The sequence below is a fragment of the Vulpes vulpes genome, chromosome 4 (assembly GCF_048418805.1).
Source record: "Vulpes vulpes isolate BD-2025 chromosome 4, VulVul3, whole genome shotgun sequence".
In the NCBI taxonomy this organism is placed as follows: domain Eukaryota; kingdom Metazoa; phylum Chordata; class Mammalia; order Carnivora; family Canidae; genus Vulpes; species Vulpes vulpes.
The window spans coordinates 106529954-106551130 of NC_132783.1; the positions used below are offsets into that span (position 1 = coordinate 106529954).

Genomic DNA, 21177 nt, shown 5'->3' on the forward strand with positions numbered 1-21177 from the left:
AAATAAATAATCTTTATAATATATATATTTTTTTCTGATGGAGTGCCTGGCTGGCTCAGTCGCTAGAGCATGTGACTCTTGAGCTTGGGTTGTGATTTCAAGCCCCCACACTAGGTGTAGAGATTACTTAAAAATAAAATTTAGGGGTGCTGGATGGCACAGTGGTTGAGAGTCTATCTTTGGCTCAGGTCCTGATCCCGGGTCCTGGGATCGAGTTCCGCATCAGGCTACCTCACGGGGAGCCTGCCTCCTCCCTCTGCCTATGTCTCTGCCTGTTTGTGTGGCCGCTTGTGAATAAATAAATAAGATCTTTAATAAGTAAATAAAGGAAATTTTAAAAATATTTATTTTCTGGCACATTCTTTTTTTTTTTTTTTAAGATTTTTATTTATTCATGAGAGACACATGAAACTGCTGAGCCACCAGGGCTGCCTTTTCTGGTACATTCTTGTGTTAGATTACTACTTGGAGCGAGTTTACAGTGATGTTATAAAATAGTGTCTAAATGCATGTGAAACAAAACTGACAATTTTTTAAGAATCTAGGTTACATAAAGAAATAATTTACATATCAATGAGAAAAACAGTTCACTGAAATAAGTGGGCATAGGGGAGTGAAAATTCATCATTCTCAGATGTAGAAATTCAGATAGATCTATACACATGATAAGATGCTCTTAGTGATAATCAAAGAAATAGAAATAATTGTTTTTCCCTTACAAGATTGGCAGCAGATTAAAACATTTGATATTATATAGCATGTTAGAGCATAGCAAATAGTACTAGAATGCACTGATGTGAAATATAACAACTGAAGGAATTAAGTAGATATATATATATAGCTGACTTGAAGATCTCAACAACTATTTTTAGGATTTATTTTTTTAATGACCTATTACATATTTAGTTTCTATCATTTTTAAGTATATAAATGTATAGAAAAAATACACCAGAAGGCATATATACCAAACTAGTGTTTATCTCTACAATGAGAAACTAAGATTGGGGTGGGCTATAGGTCAGAGGCAATTTCACTTTATTTGGATTCTTTTTTATTTTGTTATTTTTTTCTGCCATCCGGTCCAGCAACTGTAGTTATTGTTGGCAGACCTTTCAAATGTTTTTTTGTATCTTAGTATCTAAGTAATGTGTCTCTGTACACTGTAGAGGAGTGTAAAGGATGAAAGAATGCTTATTTTACAGTGACCATTCTTTTTTTAAAGGCATAGAGCCCTGTTTTTATTTTCAATGACCTACAACAGTATATGTTTTAGCTAGTAGCAACGTAACGATTCAATATTCATGTATATTACAGAAATTATCACGTGATAATTTTGTAATATACATGAATATTGAATCGTTACGTTGTATAGCTAAAACATATACTGTTGTAGGTCAATTGAAAATAAAAACAGGGCTCTATGCCTTTAAAAAAGAATGGTCACTGTAAATAAGCATTCTTTCCATCCTTTACACTCCTCTAAGTGTACAGAGACACATTTCTTAGATACTAAGATACAAAAAAACATTTGAAAGGTCTGCCAACAATAACTACAGTTGCTGGACCGGATGGCAGAAAAAAAATAACAAAATAAAAAAGAATCCAAATAAAGTGAAAATTGCCTCTGACTATAGCCCACCCCAATCTTAGTTTCTCATTGTAGAGATAACCACTAGTTTGGTATATATGCCTTCTGGTGTTTTTCTATACATTTATATACTTAAAAATGATAGAAACTAAATATGTAAAGGTCATTTAAAAAAAATAAATCCTAAAAATAGTTGTTGAGATCTTCAAGTCAGTATATATATATATCTACTTAATTCCTTCAGTTGTTATATTTCACATCAGTGCATTCTAGTACCTATTTGCTATGCTCTAACATGCTATATAATATCAAATGTTTTAATCTGTGCCAATCTTGTAAGGGAAAAACAATTATTTCTATTTCTTTGATTATCACTAAGAGCATCTTTTCATGTGTATAGATTATCTGAATTTCTACATCTGAGAATGATGAATTTTCATCCTATGCCCATTATTTCAGTGAACTGTTTTTCTCATTGATATGTAAATTATTCTTTATGTAACCTAGATTCTTAAAAATTGTCAGTTTTGTTTCACATGCATTTAGACACTATTTTATAACATCACTGTAAATGTCCAAGTAGTAATCTAACACAAGAATGTACCAGAAAAGGGCAGCCCTGGTGGCTCAGCAGTTTCATGTGTCTCTCATGAATAAATAAAAATCTTAAAAAAAAAAAAAAAAGAATGTGCCAGAAAATAAATATTTTTAAAATTTCCTTTATTTACTTATTAAAGATCTTATTTATTTATTCACAAGAGGCACACAAACAGGCAGAGACATAGGCAGAGGGAGGAGCAGGCTCCCCGTGAGGAGCCTGATGCGGAACTCGATCCCAGGACCCCGGGATCAGGACCTGAGCCAAAGATAGACTCTCAACCACTGTGCCATCCAGGCACCCCTAAATTTTATTTTTAAGTAATCTCTACACCTAGTGTGGGGGCTTGAACTCACAACCCCAAGATCAAGAGTCACATGCTCTAGCGACTGAGCCAGCCAGGCACTCCATCAGAAAAAATATATATATTTTAAAGATTATTTATTTATTTATTCATGAAAAACACAGAGAAGGAGAGAGAGAGAGAGAGAGAGATAGAGAGAGAGGCAGGACACAGGCAGAGGGAGAAGCAGGCTCCATGCGGGGAGCCCTACGTGGGACACGATCTCAGGTCTCCAGGATCGCGCCCTGGGCCAAAGGCAGGCACTAAATTGCTGAGCCACCCAGGGATCCCCCATCAGAAAATATTTTTAAACAATTTTCTTATTTTGGTTCATCAATTGCTTATAATTTTTTCACATTATCAATAATCCGGTCACACATCTCTGCAGATAAACTTGCAGCATAGACAGAACTATTTATTCAGCATAAAATTCTAAAAATAAAATTGTTGGAGAGAAGAACATATACAATTGAAGTTTTCGGATACACTGGGAAATATATGACATATAATAAGCACAAGTTGATATTTTTTTTATATTGTAGCAAACTACCTTTTCTTGTTGCAGAAGTGAATCAGTCTGTAATTCTTTTTGTCGTAGTTTTTCATGTTCCTGTTTTTCAAGAATAAGGTTCTCCTTTAAGTTTTGCATTTCAGAATTTAGAGTTTCATCCCGTACTCTATCCCTGTTGACAAGGTCTTCTATAAAAGTGAAAAATACTGTAATTAGATACTAACTTTGACAAACCAGATTTCCATATATCCATTTTTGCTACTAGCATGTTACACAGATTAAGTATTTCCAAAGAAGTAAAGCCAAAACATAACTCTGAAGTTTGTATCATTTACTATTTGTAATATATTCTAAAGTATGTAATAAAACCTCCAAACCTGTTTCTGTATCTTCTCATTTTAAATGGCCACCCAATGGAGAAGTCAAGAACTGCACCATTGTATATATATATATATTTTTTTTAAGATTTTATTTATTTACTAATAGAGATAAACACAGAGAGAGTAAGAGAGAGAGAGAGAGAGAGAGAGAGAGAGAGAGAAGGAGAGGCAGAGATACAGGCAGAGGGAGAAGGAGGCTCCACGCAGGGAGCCCGATGAAGGACTCAATCCCGGGTCTCCAGGATCATACCCCGGGCTGCAGGTGGCACTAAATCGCTGTGCCACCGGGGGTGCCCCATTGTATATATTTCAATGAAGACAAGCAATATATTGAAACAAACAGAGAACAAATATTATAAAAGATAAAAATTCTCAGAGAACAGGATTCATATGTTTACATAATTACTAAAAAAAAGTTGTTTTAATATACCATTACTTTCCTTAAATATTGTACATATTACTTATCTAAATACCTTTTTCTTTTTCGAGTAGCTGACACTTAGCATTCAGGTCTTCTACTTGTTTAGAAAGTAAAACAACATTTTCCTCAAGAGACTGCTTAAGGCTTACAACTTCATGATTCTTCTCTTTCAAATTTTCTTCTAATTGGGCAATATCTAGCTTGTATTTCTCCACTTGATCTGATGCACAACTGCATTAAAATAAATTATTTTGAAGAGCACATAATTTAGGCACAGGGAAAATTAACTGAAAATGATGTATTCATCACTAATCAAGGTCCAATGAAAAACTACTATTCATATTACCTAATTTCTTCGATGTATTCTAAGAGTTTTTCTGTTTCAGATTTTTCATCAGTCTTTTCCTTCTCTATTGAAACACTGAAAAAAATTGCATATATCAATACATACAATAATCACACACAATGCTTAATCTGTACCAAATACTGCCATATCAGATAGGCTGTCTCTAGAGTCCAAATTTCCTTTTTTTAAAAATGTGTGTGGTTTTTTAAAAAAGATTTTATTTTTATTTTATTATTATTTTTTATTTTTAAAGAATTTATTTATTGATTTGGGATAGAGTGAGAGAGGGGGAGAGCACAAGCAGGAGGAACAGAAGAAGAGGGAGAAGCAGGGCTTGATCTCAGGACCCCAGGATTATGACCTGAGCTGAGGGCAGATGCTCAAGTCACTGAACTACCCAGGCACCCCTATAGATTTTATTTTAAAATAATCTCTGCATCCAATGTGGGGCTTGGCTTGAACTTAAAACTTTGAGATCAAGAGTTGCACGCTCAACTACTGAATCCAAATTCTTAACCATTACTTTACGTGACCACTCAAGTTGACAATTTAAAATATACAAATAGTCTTTGAAATTTTTTTTTAAGCTTTCCAAATAAATTCTGATAAAAGGGCTATGATGATAAGAATTATTACCTATAACATCCTGAGTGTTAGAAATGATCTTTCTTGTAGCTTTCCTATACACCACACATACAAAATGCTATTTTGTGTGCTATAATGCCTTTGATTCAGGTTGCCTTTTCTTCAGTTACTCAGGAGTTGTACTTCCTCCAAACAACTCAATTTTAAAAATGAGCAAGAAACTTAAATAGACACCTCACAAAAGGATACACATGAATGATCAATGAGCACAGAAAGAGAAGCTCGACCCTTATACTAACAAAATTACAAATGAGACACTACTTTCTCCTTAGTAGAAAGACTAAAATCAAATAGATTGACAATATCAAACTTTGGAGAGGATAGGGAACAACTAGAACGATCACACATTGCTAAGTGGGACTATAAAATGGAACAACCACTTCTGAGGTTTTCTTTTTTTTCAAGATTTTATTTGGCAGAGAGAGGAGAAAGTAAGACAGGGAGAGGGAGAGAGGGAGGGAGAGCACAAGCAGGAGGAGCAGAGGAAGAGGGAGAAGCAGGCTCCCCACTGAGGAGGGAGTCCAATGTGGGGTTCGATCCCAGGACCACGGGATCATGATCTGAGATGAAGGCAGTGGCTTAACCCAGGTGCACCCTCACTTATGAGTTTTTTTTTTTTTTTTTTTTTAAACACATTATACATATACTATACTACCCTTTGACCTAGGAATTCCAATCCTAAATGTTTATTTCTTGAAAAGTAAAAATTGGTATCTACAAAAAGAGATACATAGCAGTCTTATTCACAACAGTCAGAAACTGGAAACCCAAATAATTTTCAACAGAGAAATAGTAAACAAATGGAGGTATATTCAGGCAGATATTCAGAAATACTCAGAAATAGAGGAACAAATTATAATACAACAGTATAGATATATGCCAAAAATATTATGTTAAACAGAGACATACACACACATACTGTGATAAACATCCCCAAAATGCCTAACTAATTATGATGATGGAAGTAGAAAGTGGTTTCAGAGATTGGGGGACATCACAGTAAGGGAAGAGCAGGGGAGCAGGAAGGAGCGGAAAAAAATTTTCTGGGAGGATGTCAATGTTCTTGATCTTATTCGGGTGATGAATACAAATACAATTGTCAAAAGTCATCAAACTGAATACTTATGTAATTATAGCTCAGTAATAAAAAGAAGGCTAGGATTGTGCATTAATCACAGCTTCCTATACTAATCAATATTCCTCCATTTTGGTCTACCATCTCCATAAGACGGTGTTACAACAAAGATTATGAGGCCTTTCCTCATCATTTATATAGAAGATGGACAAAATTAAAACATTCTTCCATCTTTTCAGCGTAAAATGCTGGGAATCATCAGAGCTCAGTTGAAGAGAAAAACAGGGCAAGCAGGGAGTAGTAAGACAAGCATGAAGGACGGTTAACTCTACATAAACAAGAGTGGGGTGAGAGAGGTAAGTCAAGAATTAGTCACACTTAATAATTTCCTTTTTATTTTAGTCACTCACAGTTTCCCCTCAAGTTGTGCTATTTTCCCCTGAGACTCCTCCAGATTCTTCTGAGTGACCTGCAGCTTCACTTCCATGCCTTCCTGTTTAGCCATCATATTCTACCAACAGAAGTATATTTTAGGAAATGAGAAATTGTTCAGATCCCCAGATCCAGAAATAACATACTCACCAAAGACATCACTCACCCTCATCTTTGTTTCTCTTTTGTTTCTAAGTTTCATTAACTCGAGGCTTAGAATTCTCATAGTCTTCTGGTTATTATCTTCAGAAAACTAAGTAAAATAAACAAAAAAATTCAAAAATATTTTCTACTAGGTCCTATATAGAAATCACAGAAATATTGATTGTTCTATTACTGGGACTATTATTTACCAACATTATATTCTCGTAGAGAATTTAGACTTTGACCACACCAGGATTTTACACGGCTAATGTTCTTGTCCCTCATTTTGATGAATGTGACTTTCTGGTTTATTTCTTTAATTTTTTTTGAGGGTTTTATTTTTAAGTAATCTCCACCCAATGTGGGTCTCTAACTCATGACCCCGAGATCAAGGGTTACACGCTCTACTGACTGAGATATACAAGCACCTCTTTCTGATTTATTTTTGAAAGCTGCTTGGGTTGTCTACCTCTACATGCTGAAGAGTCTACTGCAAACCTCTAAACCAAGCTCCTTGGAGAAGATTCTGTAAAGTGTGCTTGTTTAACAAAATGCATCTGAATTGCCTGGTCTATTTTGAAATATGTAGAGTACAAGATTCATCCCAGGCCTACTAAATCAGAATTTCCCTTGGTGGGGCCTAGGAATCTGCTCCCTTCCCCATGCTTGATTCTTATGCACTCTTGTTCCCCTTGTAATCAAAGAGCTCAGCACATTACAGGCCCTCAATAAATGACTGTTATTAAACTGAACAGTGATTTATAGCCTCCTTCTACTTCTGACTAAGCAGATGACCATATTATATCCTTTAAGATCTATTAGTAATAACATAATACTAATAATATTAATAAATGAAATTTATCTATTAAACATGTTTAATCCACAAATTTATTGATTTCCCACTTCATTTCCAAAAGGATTTGAGATGGAAGCCTGATGTTATGCTATTATTTATTTGAGAGAAAGATTTTTAAAAAAAGTTTTTATTGAGAGAGAATGAAAGAGAGCATGAGCAGGGGGAAAGGCAGAGAGAGCAGGAGAGGGGGCAGGAGAGGGATAAGCAGACTTCCTGCTGAGCAGGGAGCCCAATGTGAGGCTTGATCCCAGGACCCTGAGATCATGACCTGAGCCAAAGGCAGATGCTTAACCAACTGAGGCACCCAGGCACCCCCAGAGAAAGATCTATCTATCTTTTTCTTTTCTTTTCTTTTTCTTTTTTCTTTTCTTCTTTCTTTTCCTTCCTTCCTTCCTTCCTTCCTTCCTTCCTTCCTTCCTTCCTTCCTTCCTTCCTTCCTTCCTTCCTTCTCTTTTTAAATATTCTATTTATTCACAAGAGACACAGAGAGAGAGAGGCAGAGACACAAGCAGAGGGAGAAGTAGGCTCCATGCAGGGAGCCCAACGTGGGACTTGATCCTGGATCTCCATCACGCCCTGGGCTGAATGCAGTGCTAAACCGCTGAGCTACCCGGGCTGCCCGAAAAAGATCTTTAAAGTGACTTCTAGATGTATATTCTTTTTTTTTTTTTTTTATTTTTTATGATAGTCACAGAGAGAGAGAGAGAGAGAGGCAGAGACATAGGCAGACGGAGAAGCAGGCTCCATGCACCGGGAGCCCGACGTGGGATTCGATCCCGGGTCTCCAGGATCGCGCCTTGGGCCAAAGGCAGGCGCTAAACCGCTGCACCACCCAGGGATCCCTCTTTTTTTTTTTTTTTTTTTTTTAAGATTTTATTTATTTATTCATGAGAGACACACACACAGAGAGAGAGAGAGAGGCAGAGACATAGGCAGAAGGAGAAGCAGGCTCCATGCAGGGACCCCAATGTGGGACTCGATCCCGGGTCTCCAGGATCACACCCCGGGCTGAAGGTGGCGCTAAACCGCTGAGCTACCCAGGCTGCCCTAGATGTATATTCTACAAGTTTTACTTATTTACTGGGGGTGACTTTGAAGAAGGGTGAGAAAACATCAGACATTAAAACAAAAGTAACTTGTTTATCACCTCTTATGTGTCAGGTACCATAATAAAAAAGACAATAATAATTCTTCCTGGAAGCAGCTTAACATTTAAGCTATACTGGGTGAAGGAAAAAGACCAACCTAGAGCCTAAAATTCCCTAACAACTATATAAGAAAAAAACCAACATGTTTCTACTTTATTCATTTATAAATATTATTATCAGGTTCAAATACCTTTGATTTAAGTAGCTCATTAGATCTAGTTAACTCAACAAGCTGTTTTTCTAGTGAAGCATTACTTGCGGAGAGAGATGTTTTCTCCCTGACTGCAGCATTTAGCTTGGCCTCCACCTTCTCCAACTCAGCTTCCAGATCTTGGATCTGCTTGTCCTGAGCACCACGTTCTTGCACAAGAACACGAATCTGGAAAGAAACAAAGTGATGAATGATTCACCAATACAGTACTGACTTAACTATATACTATTGATATGAAAACATTAAAATTCTAGAAAAACCTCTGTGACATGATGCTCTTAGATATTCTGATTTTACTGTTTGTACAGTCGTATTTATGTCTTAAAAATCTATAAGCGTTAAAAAAATCTGTAAGCAGTTTAAGAAGAGAGGGCTTAGTTTTAAAATGTTATTTTTAAAAATATTTTATTTTTGTTTATTTGAGAGAGAGAGAGAGCACAAGAGAGGAAGGAATAGAGGAAGAGGGAGAAGCAGGCTCCCCACTGAGCAGGGAGCCCGATGTGGGGCCTAATCCCAGGACTCTGGGATTATGAACGAAGGTAAAGGCAGATGCTTAACCATCTGAGCCACCCAGCTGCCCAGTGAGGATTTTTTTTTTTCAAGATTTTATTACTAAGTACTCTCTACACCAATGTGTGGCTCGAAATCACAACCCTGAGATCAAGAGACCCATTCCTCTGACTGAGCCATCCCGGCATCCAAAGAGAGGATTTTAATTGCTTGTAATCTTCCAAGTGTAATTAAACTATTCACTTTTAAGGTATTTCTACCTATACAAATTCTTTTTTTCTCTAGTTATATGAACTCAAATTATAGTTTGAGGGGCAGTCAGTTAAGCATCTGCCTTAGCTCAGGTCATGATCATGTGCTCCTTGCTCAGTGGGGAGTCTGCTTCTCCCTTCCCCCTTTGCCCCTCCCTGTTTGTGATCTCTCTCGCTCTCTCAAATAAATAAAATCTTATAAAAAATTATTGTTTGAAATGCTAAGTGTTCTCTTCATTTCAAGAAGGCATAATGGAATTTCTGGGTAGGATGTTATAAGTACTCCAGTACGAATGATCAGTAAGCCATCACTCCTGTTAAAATTAACAGATCAAAACTAAAACCAGTATCAAATCACATATCTGGGGCGCCTGCATGGATTAGTCAGTTAAGCATCCAACTCTTGGTTTCAATCTCATGGTCATGGGTTCAAACCTTGAGTTGGGCTCCATTGGGCATGGAGTCTACTTAAACAAATAAAAACAAAATGTGCCCCTCCCTGGCCACATATCTGACAACAGAAAATGTGGAAGCCAGGAGACAATGAAATAATTTGTTTAAAATGCAGGGGGAAAAGTGCCAATCTAAACTCTATTCCCAATGAAAATATGTTTTAAATTTGAAGGTGACATACAGATGTTTTAAGAGAAAGGAACAGCTAAGAGCATTTGCCAGCAGTAGGGGTGCAGAATAAAAAGTACTACAGTGCTTTAGGCTGAACAAAAATGATCGCAGATATTTACAAAGCATGCACTTAAAAATTTTTTTTTTTTTTAATTTGATAGAGAGAGAGCAAGAGTGCGCAAGCACAAGTGGGGGAGTAGCAGGCAGAGGGAGAGGGAAAAGCAGGCTCCCTGAGGAGCAGGAACCTGGGATCATGATCTGAGCCGATGGCAGATGCTTAACCAACTGAGCCATCCAGGTGCCCCAAACTATGTACTTTAATATAAGGACATGGACAGACTGATAATAAAGGGATCAGGAAAGATTTACCATGTAAATATTAAAAGAAAGCTTGGGATCCCTGGGTGGCGCAGCGATTTGGCGCCTGCCTTTGGCCCAGGGCGCGATCCTGGAGACCCGGGATCAAATCCCACGTCGGGCTCCCGGTGCATGGAGCCTGCTTCTCCCTCTGCCTGTGTCTTTGCCTCTCTCTCTATCTCTCTCTGTGACTATCATAAATAAATAAAAAATTAAAAAAAAAAAAACATTAAAAAAAAAAAAAGAAAGCTGAGATGGCTATATTAATATCATATAAGGTAAACTTTTAAGGCAGAAAGTATTACTAGTAATAAAGAGGGAATTTTATAATGAAAAGGTCATTTCAAGAGGAAGACAATCTTAAATTTGTTGTGCTCTTAATATAACTTCAAAATATATAAAGCAAAAAATGACAGAATTAAGAAGATAAATGGAGTAATCCATAAAGCTGGAAATGTGAAAATACTTTCCTTACTAGCTAATAGGAAAACTAGACAAAAAAAAATATCAGTTCAGATAAGGATCTGAACAAAACTTTTAACCATATTGAACTGACATCTTTAAACTATATCAAGAAGTGCAAATACTTTCTAGTACACATAAAGCATTTACCAAAATAGATTATTTGTTAGGCATAAAAGTATCAGGAAAGCATACCTGTATTAAGTCGCATGAGGTATGTTCTACTCTTCCTTATTGGCATTGTATTGATACTAATCTTGGTATTTTTTTTAGCCAAAATTGTTTAACTAAAAATGTAGCAAACGTCATTTATATATAGATGGCTATGAAATAGATGTGAGGGATTGAATGAGCTTTAAGTTTCCTTACCAGAAGATTTATACTTATATTATTGATTTACAACTAATGTTTATAGCATAGTGTTATAAAATAGAAAAAAGAGGGGCACCTGGGTGGTTCAGTGGCTGAGTGTCTGCCTACTGTTCAGGTCATGATCCTGGGGTTCTGGGATCGAGTCCCTCATTGGGTTCCCCGTGGGGAGCCTGCTTCCCTCTGCCTATGTCCCTGCCTATGCCTCTCTGCTTCTCTCTGTGTCTCTCATGAATGGATAAATAAAAATCTTAAAAAAAAAAAAAACAAAAAAAACAAAAAGTAGTGGCAGCGTGGGTGGCTCAGAGGTTTAGCGCCGCCTTCAGCCCAGGGCGTGATCCTGGAGACCCAGGATTGAGTCCCATGTCAGGCTCCCTGCATGGAGCCTGCTTCTCCCTCTGCCTGTGTTTCTGTCTGTCTCTCTCCTCTGTGTTTCTCATGAATAAATAAATAAAATCTTAAAACAAAAGTAGAAAATAGAATACTGAGATTTATATCATGCTTTTGCAATTAAAGAAGGTAAGGCTACAAAAGAAGGGTTTGTACCCTCGAATGCCTACATGGCCAAGCAGATAATATAAAGGACAGAGAGCCAGGTGAGGACTGAAAAGCAGACATGGAGTTTAAAGGAGGCAGTTCTGCATGGTCCTAGTGGATTGTTGCCCTGGAAGGGAATATGGAGAGAGTGTTGTCAGAACTTCTGACTTCTCAACAAAGCCAGAAATCTGACTGTTTTGCATGAAATTCTACTTTTAAATGTTGATAATTATTATTATTTAAAGACTTTATTTATTCATGAGAGACACAGAGAGGCAGAGACACAGGCAGAGAGAGAAGCCAGATCCATGCAGGGAGCCCGATGTGCGACTTGATCCCAGGACACCCTGGGCCGAAGGGAGATGCTCAATCACTAAGCCACCCACGATTCACTAAATGTTGATAATTAATTCAATTTAAACAAACTATAAATCCTGTGGGGTTTAAATAAAATAGAGCTGTATTTATCTAAAATCTCTATTCTAAAAGATTAAGAAACTAACACAAATTACCAGTTCTAATTGTGGCACTGCCACTCACTTACCAGCTATCTCTCTGAGACTCAGCTATCACATCTCTCTAAGTATTAACCCCTATATTGTAGGCATGTGTCCTTAACAAAATGATGGCCAATATAATTAAATACTAAAAGAATCAGAGCAACCAGGGCAGAGATTTGAAAGGTTAGCTTGATACATTCTTGGTCCTAAACCAACATTTTACTGTAATCAATGGAAGGTTTTAATATGTCAAAAGCATATGTACACTAAACAGAGTTGGTCAACATTGGAAACAGAAAAAAGACTGCCAGGAAAGCAAAGTCGGCAGAGACTATCTTACTCATGCCTAGGAAGTAAGTGGATTCTTCTTTTTTTAAATTAAATTAAATTAATTTTATTTATTTTGAGAATGGGGCAGGGGCAGAAGGAGACGGAGAGAATCTCAAACAGATTCCACATTGAGTGTGAAGCCCAACACCGAGTTTGTTTTTTTTGTTTTGATAACAACACCGAGTTTGATCCCATGACTGATATGACCCAAGCCAAAACCAAGAGTTGGATGCTCAACTAACTGAGTCACCCAGGCGCCCCAGTAAGTGGGTTCTTTAGTCACCTTTGCTCAGTAGAGACTTCTGCCATGGTGGAATTGTATGGTATCACTCACTGCAATGCCTACATGTGAGTTAGGTTTACTTATTTATTTAACGATCTTTACAAGATGGGTCTTTACAAGATGGTCAGTGAATTCCTGATAGGGAGACTTGATGAACACCATCTCTTTCCAGAGGTCAGGGGTGAGATAGTTCTAGGTCTTGGAGATAGCATCAAAAACAGCATTGGCAAAGTTCCTCTGAGTGGCAGTGTAGCCCCTGGTGGAGGTGTAGCAGTCATCAATACCAGCCATCATCAGTAGTTGCTTCTTGGGCACAGGGGCTGAGACAATGCCAGTGCCTCTGAGAGCAGGGATGAGATGCATCAGCACAGAGCCACAGAAGCCAATAACCTTGCATGGCATATTGTGGGGCTTGCCAATCTTGTTCTTCCAGTAGCCTTGCTGTGGGGGGATGATGGAAAGCTTCAGGATGGTGGCCCTATGGATGACAATGGCTACTTCTTAGGGGCACTTGATACCCAGACCAACATGTCCATTGTAATCTCCCATGGCAACAAATGCCTTGAATCTGGTCTGCTGGCTGGTACAGGTGTGCTTTTGCACAGGCATGATTTTCAAAACCTCATCCTTGAGGAATGCCCCCAGAAAGAAGTCAATGATCTCAGATTCCGTGATGGGTAGGGAAAAGAGACAGATCTCCTTCAGGGACTTGATCTTCTTGTCCTTGACCAGGCAGCCCAGCTTCGTGATGGGGGTCCACTCCTTGTCCTGTGAATGCCTCCAAAAGCTCTGAGACCTCGGCCCTGGCCCCAGATGCTGCTGCCAAAGCCTCAGAGAAAGCCGCCCCTGCCTCCCATTCCCAGGCTCCCAAGCCCTGACGCAACACAAGCACCATTCACCATTTCGTGTTCTCTCAGAGAAGCAGCCCTAGTGCACATTTAAAATGTGACTAGTGCAGTTGAAAAATTGAGTTCTTAATTTTACTGGATTTAAATAGTCTCGAGTGGTGAGTGGCTAATATTGGACAGGACAGTTCTAGGTTCACCCTCTAGCTCCATTTTATCCTTGAATAGGGCATACATATATCTATATATAGTACAGAAGGTGTGTCAGGTCAACACAACTGTCATAATTGAACTAACCTGTTGGGATTTCATGTCCATTAAGAAATTCTCTAGCTAATCACTATCTGCAGGTTAGCATGCAATGAGTAAATGTAAATATTTGACTTATGCATAACTGTGATAAGCCAACACATTAATTTTCAGTTACCAATTTTTCATGAAGAGGGTTATCCTGAATCTGCCCCTCAGTTTGCTAAAACTTGACTTTGCCAGCATACCACACTGACAACCATGTTCTGCAACATGGTATCTAACAAAGTTAAGGAACAGTTACCTGGCCCCCACTGGTCCCCATGGTCTGCTTTACCATCTGCAACACAATTGCAACAGAACTTGCCAAACTGCAACAGAATCTCTGTCTCTTAACTTTAAGTAACTCTTTCCATTTTATAGCACATTTATTTTTCAACTAAGTTGAAAGCATTGCTTACCTCTTTTTCTAGTATCTTCAAATCTTTATCATTCTTTTGAGATTCCTTCTATTTAAGAAGTCAAAAAACAGAGATAAATATGTGTCACAAATATCACAGTCAAATTCGATTTTTAGTTATAAAAATATTAAAGTTTAATTTCTTTCTTTTCATTCTTTCTTTCAGTAAACTCTATCCCCCAATGTGGAGCTTGAACTCAGAATCCCAAGATCAAGAGTCTTATGTTCTACTGACTGGGTCAGCCAGGCACCCCTTTCTTTTCTTTCCTTGAAGATCTAATTGGCTTTATTAAGTGATTCATGAATCAGGCAGCATCCCATCTAGCAAGTAGAGGGAAGTTCCTCACCAAACAATTTCCATTTTAAACATTTTATTGAGCCTATTAAACATTTTATAGGAGACTTGTCTGGTAAAAGAAGGAAAAGGTTCTTTAAATCTTAAAATATTTCAGGTTTAAGTTTTGACCGCAATAAATTATTAGGCTTTTCCTAGTAAGTTCAGGGAAAATAACAAGTGGAGCTTTAGAAATAAAACTACTGAGTGCCTTCTTTCTAATTTTATACAGAAATACATTTTGAATATTTAATTATGCTATCCCAGAAAGAAAAGAATCTCATGAAGAGAAATAAACTTTGATACCCCAAAAAAGGAAAAAAAAAAAAACAACAACAACAACAACAAAAAAACTACAGATGAAAAGACATAAACATTAAAATGGTGTAAGCTGATTCTAATCTACTTATTGCTTTTATTCTTTTTTTTTTTTAAAGATTTTATTTATTTATTCATAGAGACACAGAGAGAGAATGAGAGGCAGAGACACAGGCAGAGGGAGAAGCAGGCTCCATGCAGAGAGCCTGACGTGGGACTCAATCCCGGGTCTCCAGGATCACACCTTGGGCTGCAGGCGGCGCTAAACCGCTGCGCCACCGGGGCTGCCCTATTGCTTTTATTCTTAAAAAGACCTATAATTTTTGCTCTATGTATTTTTATATCCAATATCCAACAGCCTTCTTGACATAATGGCCTTAACCAGAATATCTACCTTTCCACCTAAAATGGAAGAAAATATATAAACATATTGAATACAACCTGTTTTATGTGCTTCTAAGTTAGGGGAAGCTACATCAGTCTCATATTTATTAATTTCCCACATGCTGGCATTTTCTATCAAGGAAAGCCTATTATTTAGGGGTTTTATACAAACATGTACGTAATTTAGCTTTCTAAGAGTTCTGTAATTAATTCAAAATTTTAGAACTCAAGTCAATTTTAGAATTCAAGTTAAGAAATTTAAATCAACTACAAAATTATTTTATTTTAATTTTGAGTATAGTTAATATACAGTGTAATATTAGTTTCAGGTATACAATATAGTAACTTGACACTTCCATACAGACGTGGTGCTCATCAAGACAAGTGCTCTCCTTAATCTCTATCACCTATTTCACCCATCCCCCCCACCGACCTCCTCTCTGGTAACCATCAGTTTGTTCTCTAGAGGTAAGAGACTATTTCTTGGTTTGTCTCTCTTTTTTCCCTTTATTAATATTTATTTTTTAAATTCCACTTATGAGTGAAATCACTCTTTAGCTCTGTTCATGTTATGGCAAACAGCAAGATTTCATTTCTTTTTATGGCTGAATAATATTCCATTGTATATATATTTAAAACAATGTGTAAGAAAAGCCTGTCTATATCAGTGCTGCCCAATAAAAATACATCACAAACCATATATGTATTTTCAAATTTTCTAGTAGTCATATATATTTCTTTAAGTTTCTTTAAGTAATCTCTATACCTGATGTGGGGCTCAAATGCATGACCCCAAGACTAAGAGTCACATGTTCTTCTGAGCCAGCCAGGCACTCCTCTAGTAGTCATATTAGAAAGTAAAAATTTTAGTAATATATTTAATTATATAATAATAAACACATTTATTATGATAAATAATGTATAATTATGTAAAATTATATTAATATATACTAATATATCACAAATATATAAATAATATACAAATGTATATTTATTTATTTTTATTTTTTTTTACAAATGTATATTTAATGATATAATAAATATATATTTAATATTTTTACTTTACTATAAAAGTAAAAAGTATTATTTTAAAAGTCATTAGCATAAAATTATTATGAGATATTTTATATGTTTTGTACTGTCTTCAAACTTTGCTCTGTATTTTATTTACTCTTGCAGCACATCTTAATTCAGATGCTAAAGTTTCATCAGAAATAGCTATCTATGGGGCGCCTGGGTGGCTCAGCTGGTTAAACAACTGACTCATGATCTCAGCTTGAGTCATGATCTCAGGTTTGTGAGTTCATGCCCCACATTGGGCTCCATGCTGCTACTCTAGGTGTGGAGAACACTTAAAAAAAAAAAGCTAAAAGAGAAATAGCTATCTATATTTAGATTTCATGAAACATGGATGAAAAAGTAGATTCACATACCCAAGATGTTTCAAAAAACATTTACATTTTCCAACCAAAGAGTCAAGTATCAGTTTTTAAAAATATATTAATTAAAATTAAATAATACTAAAAACTTAGCTCTCACTTTCAAGTGGTCAATAGCCACATGTGGCTGGTCACTTCCATAATGTATAATGAAACCCTATATTATAAAACAAGAGACTTAGATAATTGGTAAACAAATGAATGAGCTTAATCTACAGCCTTGGTTTCCCAACTCTGCATCTTTTCAACATTAACAAATCACTTCTTGCAACTTAAGAAACTACAACTTAAAAAAAAAAAAAAAAAAAAAGAAAGAAAGAAACTACAACTTGCTTTAAAAACTAATGGAAACAATAATAACATGTAGCATAAATTAATATCTGAATAATTTAATCTCTCACCACTCCTTGGTAGTTTCTGAGCAGCACATCTCTTTTAGGCATTAGAATGCATTTTTTTCCCCTTTTTCTTCACCAATACTTACCCCTCTGCACAAACACCACCAAACAATGCAAATGACAGTAACTACCAAATCAAAGCATTGCATACTTTTTAAAGGCTTATTAGGTGTGAGACAATTCATCTAGATAGAAATGACTGAGAAGTGGAGACTATTTTGTAATTCTGAATTATAGGCATGGTTTATTTAGTAATGACGCAGGCAGAAATATAAATCTTGGTAGAGTCCTAATGATAATATTTTTTATTAATTTATAGATTTACAACCTTAATTTATACACGTAATCCATTATAGTCAAATAAAATACCTTTCAGAAATGTTTTCATGATTTAGGTGATAAACCAGACAGAATATCAGAATTCCTCACCTTTAATCCCAAAGTCTTAACTTTTCTTGCTGAAGCAGGCAAGGTAGTATCTCTGTCAACATTAAGATTTTGTTGAGACTCTACAATAAAATAGATTGTACAGATCTTGGTTGGTGCTTACACACTTGAAACATAGACAAAACCTAATTTCCAAATTTCTTATTGTTATTATTAGTGAAGAAGTATAAAGTTCCATTCTTGACTGTACATGTCCAAACAATTAGTTGCACAATAGTATTAACACAACCAACCCTTTTCTGATTTTCCTACTATTCCCTGACAGAAGGTTAAGGTGATTACCAAGAGAAATGATGTATCTGTGTCAGTATCTTACTTAATTTTATTGGTTATGCAATAGTGGGATGATCAAAGCATTATTATGTAGTTGACTCTTTTGTAAATTCATCAAGTAAGAAAATTTAAATATAACTATAGCTTCACATTTTTGGAAATACTATAGTAACTTCTAATTTAAGTACTGTTATTCATAACTTTAAAATTTATGAGATCAAATAACCATTATTTTATTTTGTATTCCATTACCTTTTTGTTTTTTAAATCTTTGTGATTTCTGAAATGATACTGGTCCTTTTAATACTTCTGAAGTTTTAACATCATAAGCACCTGGAGACGGTGCACAACCTAAAGGAAATATAGCACATTAATGTCTCATCTAATGTTATTATGATCTTAAATTAAAAAACATGTCATAGTAAATACATACCCACATAAAATGCCATTAGCAAACCATTTATTTTTTCAAATATAAAAATAGCATCCGTTTGATATTACAAAACAGGCCTCTCAGCAAAAAAAAAAAAAAAATCATTATCTTCCCAAATGTTCTTTATCTCAATGAATCAAAGGAACAGAGGCAACTGAACAAAACAGCAAAGACAGTCTTGAGATAAACATCATGTAAGATCAAGCCACATGGCTTTGTTATTAAGGACTGAATATAAGAAAAAAAAATATTTTGGGGACACCGAGGTGGCTCAGGGGTTGAGCGTCTACCTTTGGCTCAGGGCGTGATCCTGGAGACCCGGGATCGAGTCCCACATGGGCTTCCTGCATGCAGCCTGCTTCTCTCTCTGCCTATGTCTCTGCCTCTCTCTTTCTGTCTCTCTCTGTCTCTGTCATGAATAAATAAAATCTTTTTTTAAAAAGAAATATTTCAAATCAACTCTGAGTCACTGAGGTAACTGCCATCAGTTTCTAGAAATGAAGCAACTAAAAAGTCTAGCTCTCAAGGTTTAGTCTGGAATAAAAATTTATAGTGATAATCCATCTCTGGCTAATATTGATGCATCAGAAAATTTATAAAAGCAATGTTACACAAAGTACAAATTATACTAGACAATAGTTTTATGATCCAGAAATTTATACAGTATAACCTCACTTAACTGGAGTCTCAAAGTGAAGGCATTTCAGAGTGTTTATGCATAGCTTTATTTTTAATTGTTTAAAAAAGATTTTATTTATTTATTCATGAGAGACAGAGACGCTGAGGAAGAAGAGAAGCAGGCTCCCTGGGGAGCCGGATGCAGGACTCCAACCTGGTATTCCAGGATCAGGCTCTGAGCTGAAGGCAGACGCTCAACTGCTGAGCCACCCAGGCATCCCTGTTTATGCATAGTTGACTTGAGATTTGGCTCTCAGGACTTGTATTGCCTAGCTGGCTAAGTCGGTAGAGCAGGAGACTCTTGATCTCAGGGTATGAGTTCAAGCCCCATATTGGGCATAGAGCCTACTTAAACAAAACAGGTAAAAATATCATTAGCATAAAGCTTTAAGGATTGAGAATCAATAGATTCATACTATTCTCTGAAAAGTTACTTACTTCAGCATAGTGTTTCATGCAAATAAACAGGAACTGCAAGGAGTGACCATTTCAAGGCAACTCCAGCTGTCTCTTAAATGTTTCTCAAATGGAATGATAGGTCAGAGCTTGTTGGTACATCTTGACTAGCATCAAGGAAAAGTGAAGCACAACAGAAAATATCAGTGTGATTCAAATGTAGATACACAATTTATTTCTCATCCTGGGATACAATTAAAAAGTATTAAAGTCACTCCTTTCATCAATTCTAAAAGGCTATAAAAACATCAAAGATGGAGTGAATTTTCCATTCCTCTCCCTGGATAATGGTAACAAAAATAATTACACAAAAATTCCAATCCTGGGAGCTTTTTGATCTAAATGTGGGTCAATAAGGGGTTGGGGTAGTGGATTTCCAATCAGAAGAGAGTTTCAACACGAAGTATAGAATTCAGTGGGGCATCTAACATAAAGGCAGACTTAACAGAAAACATTAATCTTGGCTCTCTCAGATTTCTCACATTGGGGTGAAACAGGAAGCTGACAGGGGTTTCCCTAAAATCAGTTTAAGGGTGGCACATCTTAGAGCATAGGTTTTTTTTAAAAAATTCAAATTCAAATTGCCAACATATAGGATAACACCCAGTTTAGAGCACATACTTTTACTCATTGGGATAGGAGCTGGGGGAGGTAGAGGGGGACATGTTTTAAAGCAAACAAGAGACTTCCACCATACTGTTAGCTATGCCTTTTTTGGGGAAGAGGGGATGAGGGCATGCAGAGCCTATGGATATTCTTTGCTCTCTGTTTTTAATTATTATTATTTAAAGGTGAACTCTAGGTTTAACATGGGGGTTGACCTCACAATCCTGAGATCAAGAGTCACATGTTCTACCAACCAAGCCAGACAGGCACTTAGCTCTCTGCTTTTAGGAATGCTTCTATGGAAAAGCATGAGAAGCACCAGTTTAGACTTGTCAGAGTGGCCAGAAAATAAAATGATGTTGAATTCTTATGTTCTGGTTCATGACTAGGTTTACACTCTGAAAAGGAAATATGGGCAAGCAAAAGATGGGATGGTGGACAGTGAGCAGCATCATGAGTTGAGAACAATTAAAACCATACTTAACAAAAACTTCCTTAAACAATCAAATTTGATTGATTTAGGATTTAGATTCAAGAACTAGGTAGAAACCCAGCCTGTATTATCTATTAACTCTTTGTGAGAGTGTAGTCAGTACATGTTATTTTCATGCTCCAGATCTTTTCCTTACTAACACTTAAATGTACTATATCACACATACATATGACTTGTTAGAAATCTGGGGAGACGGAACATCAGAAAAATGGAATGAGATGTCCTGGGAGTTATCACAAGTTTCCTGCAACTTCTTTCTTGATCAACAATGACTGGTAGCTAACAGGTAGTTAATAATTTTAAACAAAACAGTTTTTGCATTTCATTAAACGCTTCAAACTTTCGGATCTTTTTAAAATTGTTTTTTAAGGATTTTATTTATTTGAGAGAGAGACTGAGCGAGAGCACAAGCAGAATGGAGGTGCAGAGGGAGAAGCAGACTC

At 36.4% G+C, this 21177-nt stretch overlaps 1 protein-coding gene and 1 pseudogene across 3 annotated transcripts in view; both read right to left on the bottom strand.

Annotated features, from left to right (window-relative positions):
- Positions 1-21177, bottom strand: part of HMMR (hyaluronan mediated motility receptor) — a 59464-nt gene that overhangs the window by 34969 nt on the left and 3318 nt on the right. For all 3 annotated transcript variants that reach the window (XR_012001192.1, XM_072756692.1, XM_072756693.1), the window contains exons 2-10: positions 18321-18419; positions 17778-17857; positions 14477-14524; positions 8678-8866; positions 6506-6592; positions 6318-6418; positions 4188-4262; positions 3894-4072; positions 3080-3228 (exon numbers count right to left, since the gene is read on the bottom strand). Coding sequence is in view for 2 of the 3 variants with exons in the window: in XM_072756692.1 (XP_072612793.1) it covers positions 3080-3228; positions 3894-4072; positions 4188-4262; positions 6318-6418; positions 6506-6592; positions 8678-8866; positions 14477-14524; positions 17778-17857; positions 18321-18419 (1007 nt within the window). In the remaining variant the exon portion in view is untranslated. The remainder of the gene's footprint in view (positions 1-3079; positions 3229-3893; positions 4073-4187; positions 4263-6317; positions 6419-6505; positions 6593-8677; positions 8867-14476; positions 14525-17777; positions 17858-18320; positions 18420-21177) is intronic.
- LOC140598655 (small ribosomal subunit protein uS5 pseudogene) lies at positions 13004-13939 on the bottom strand (annotated as a pseudogene).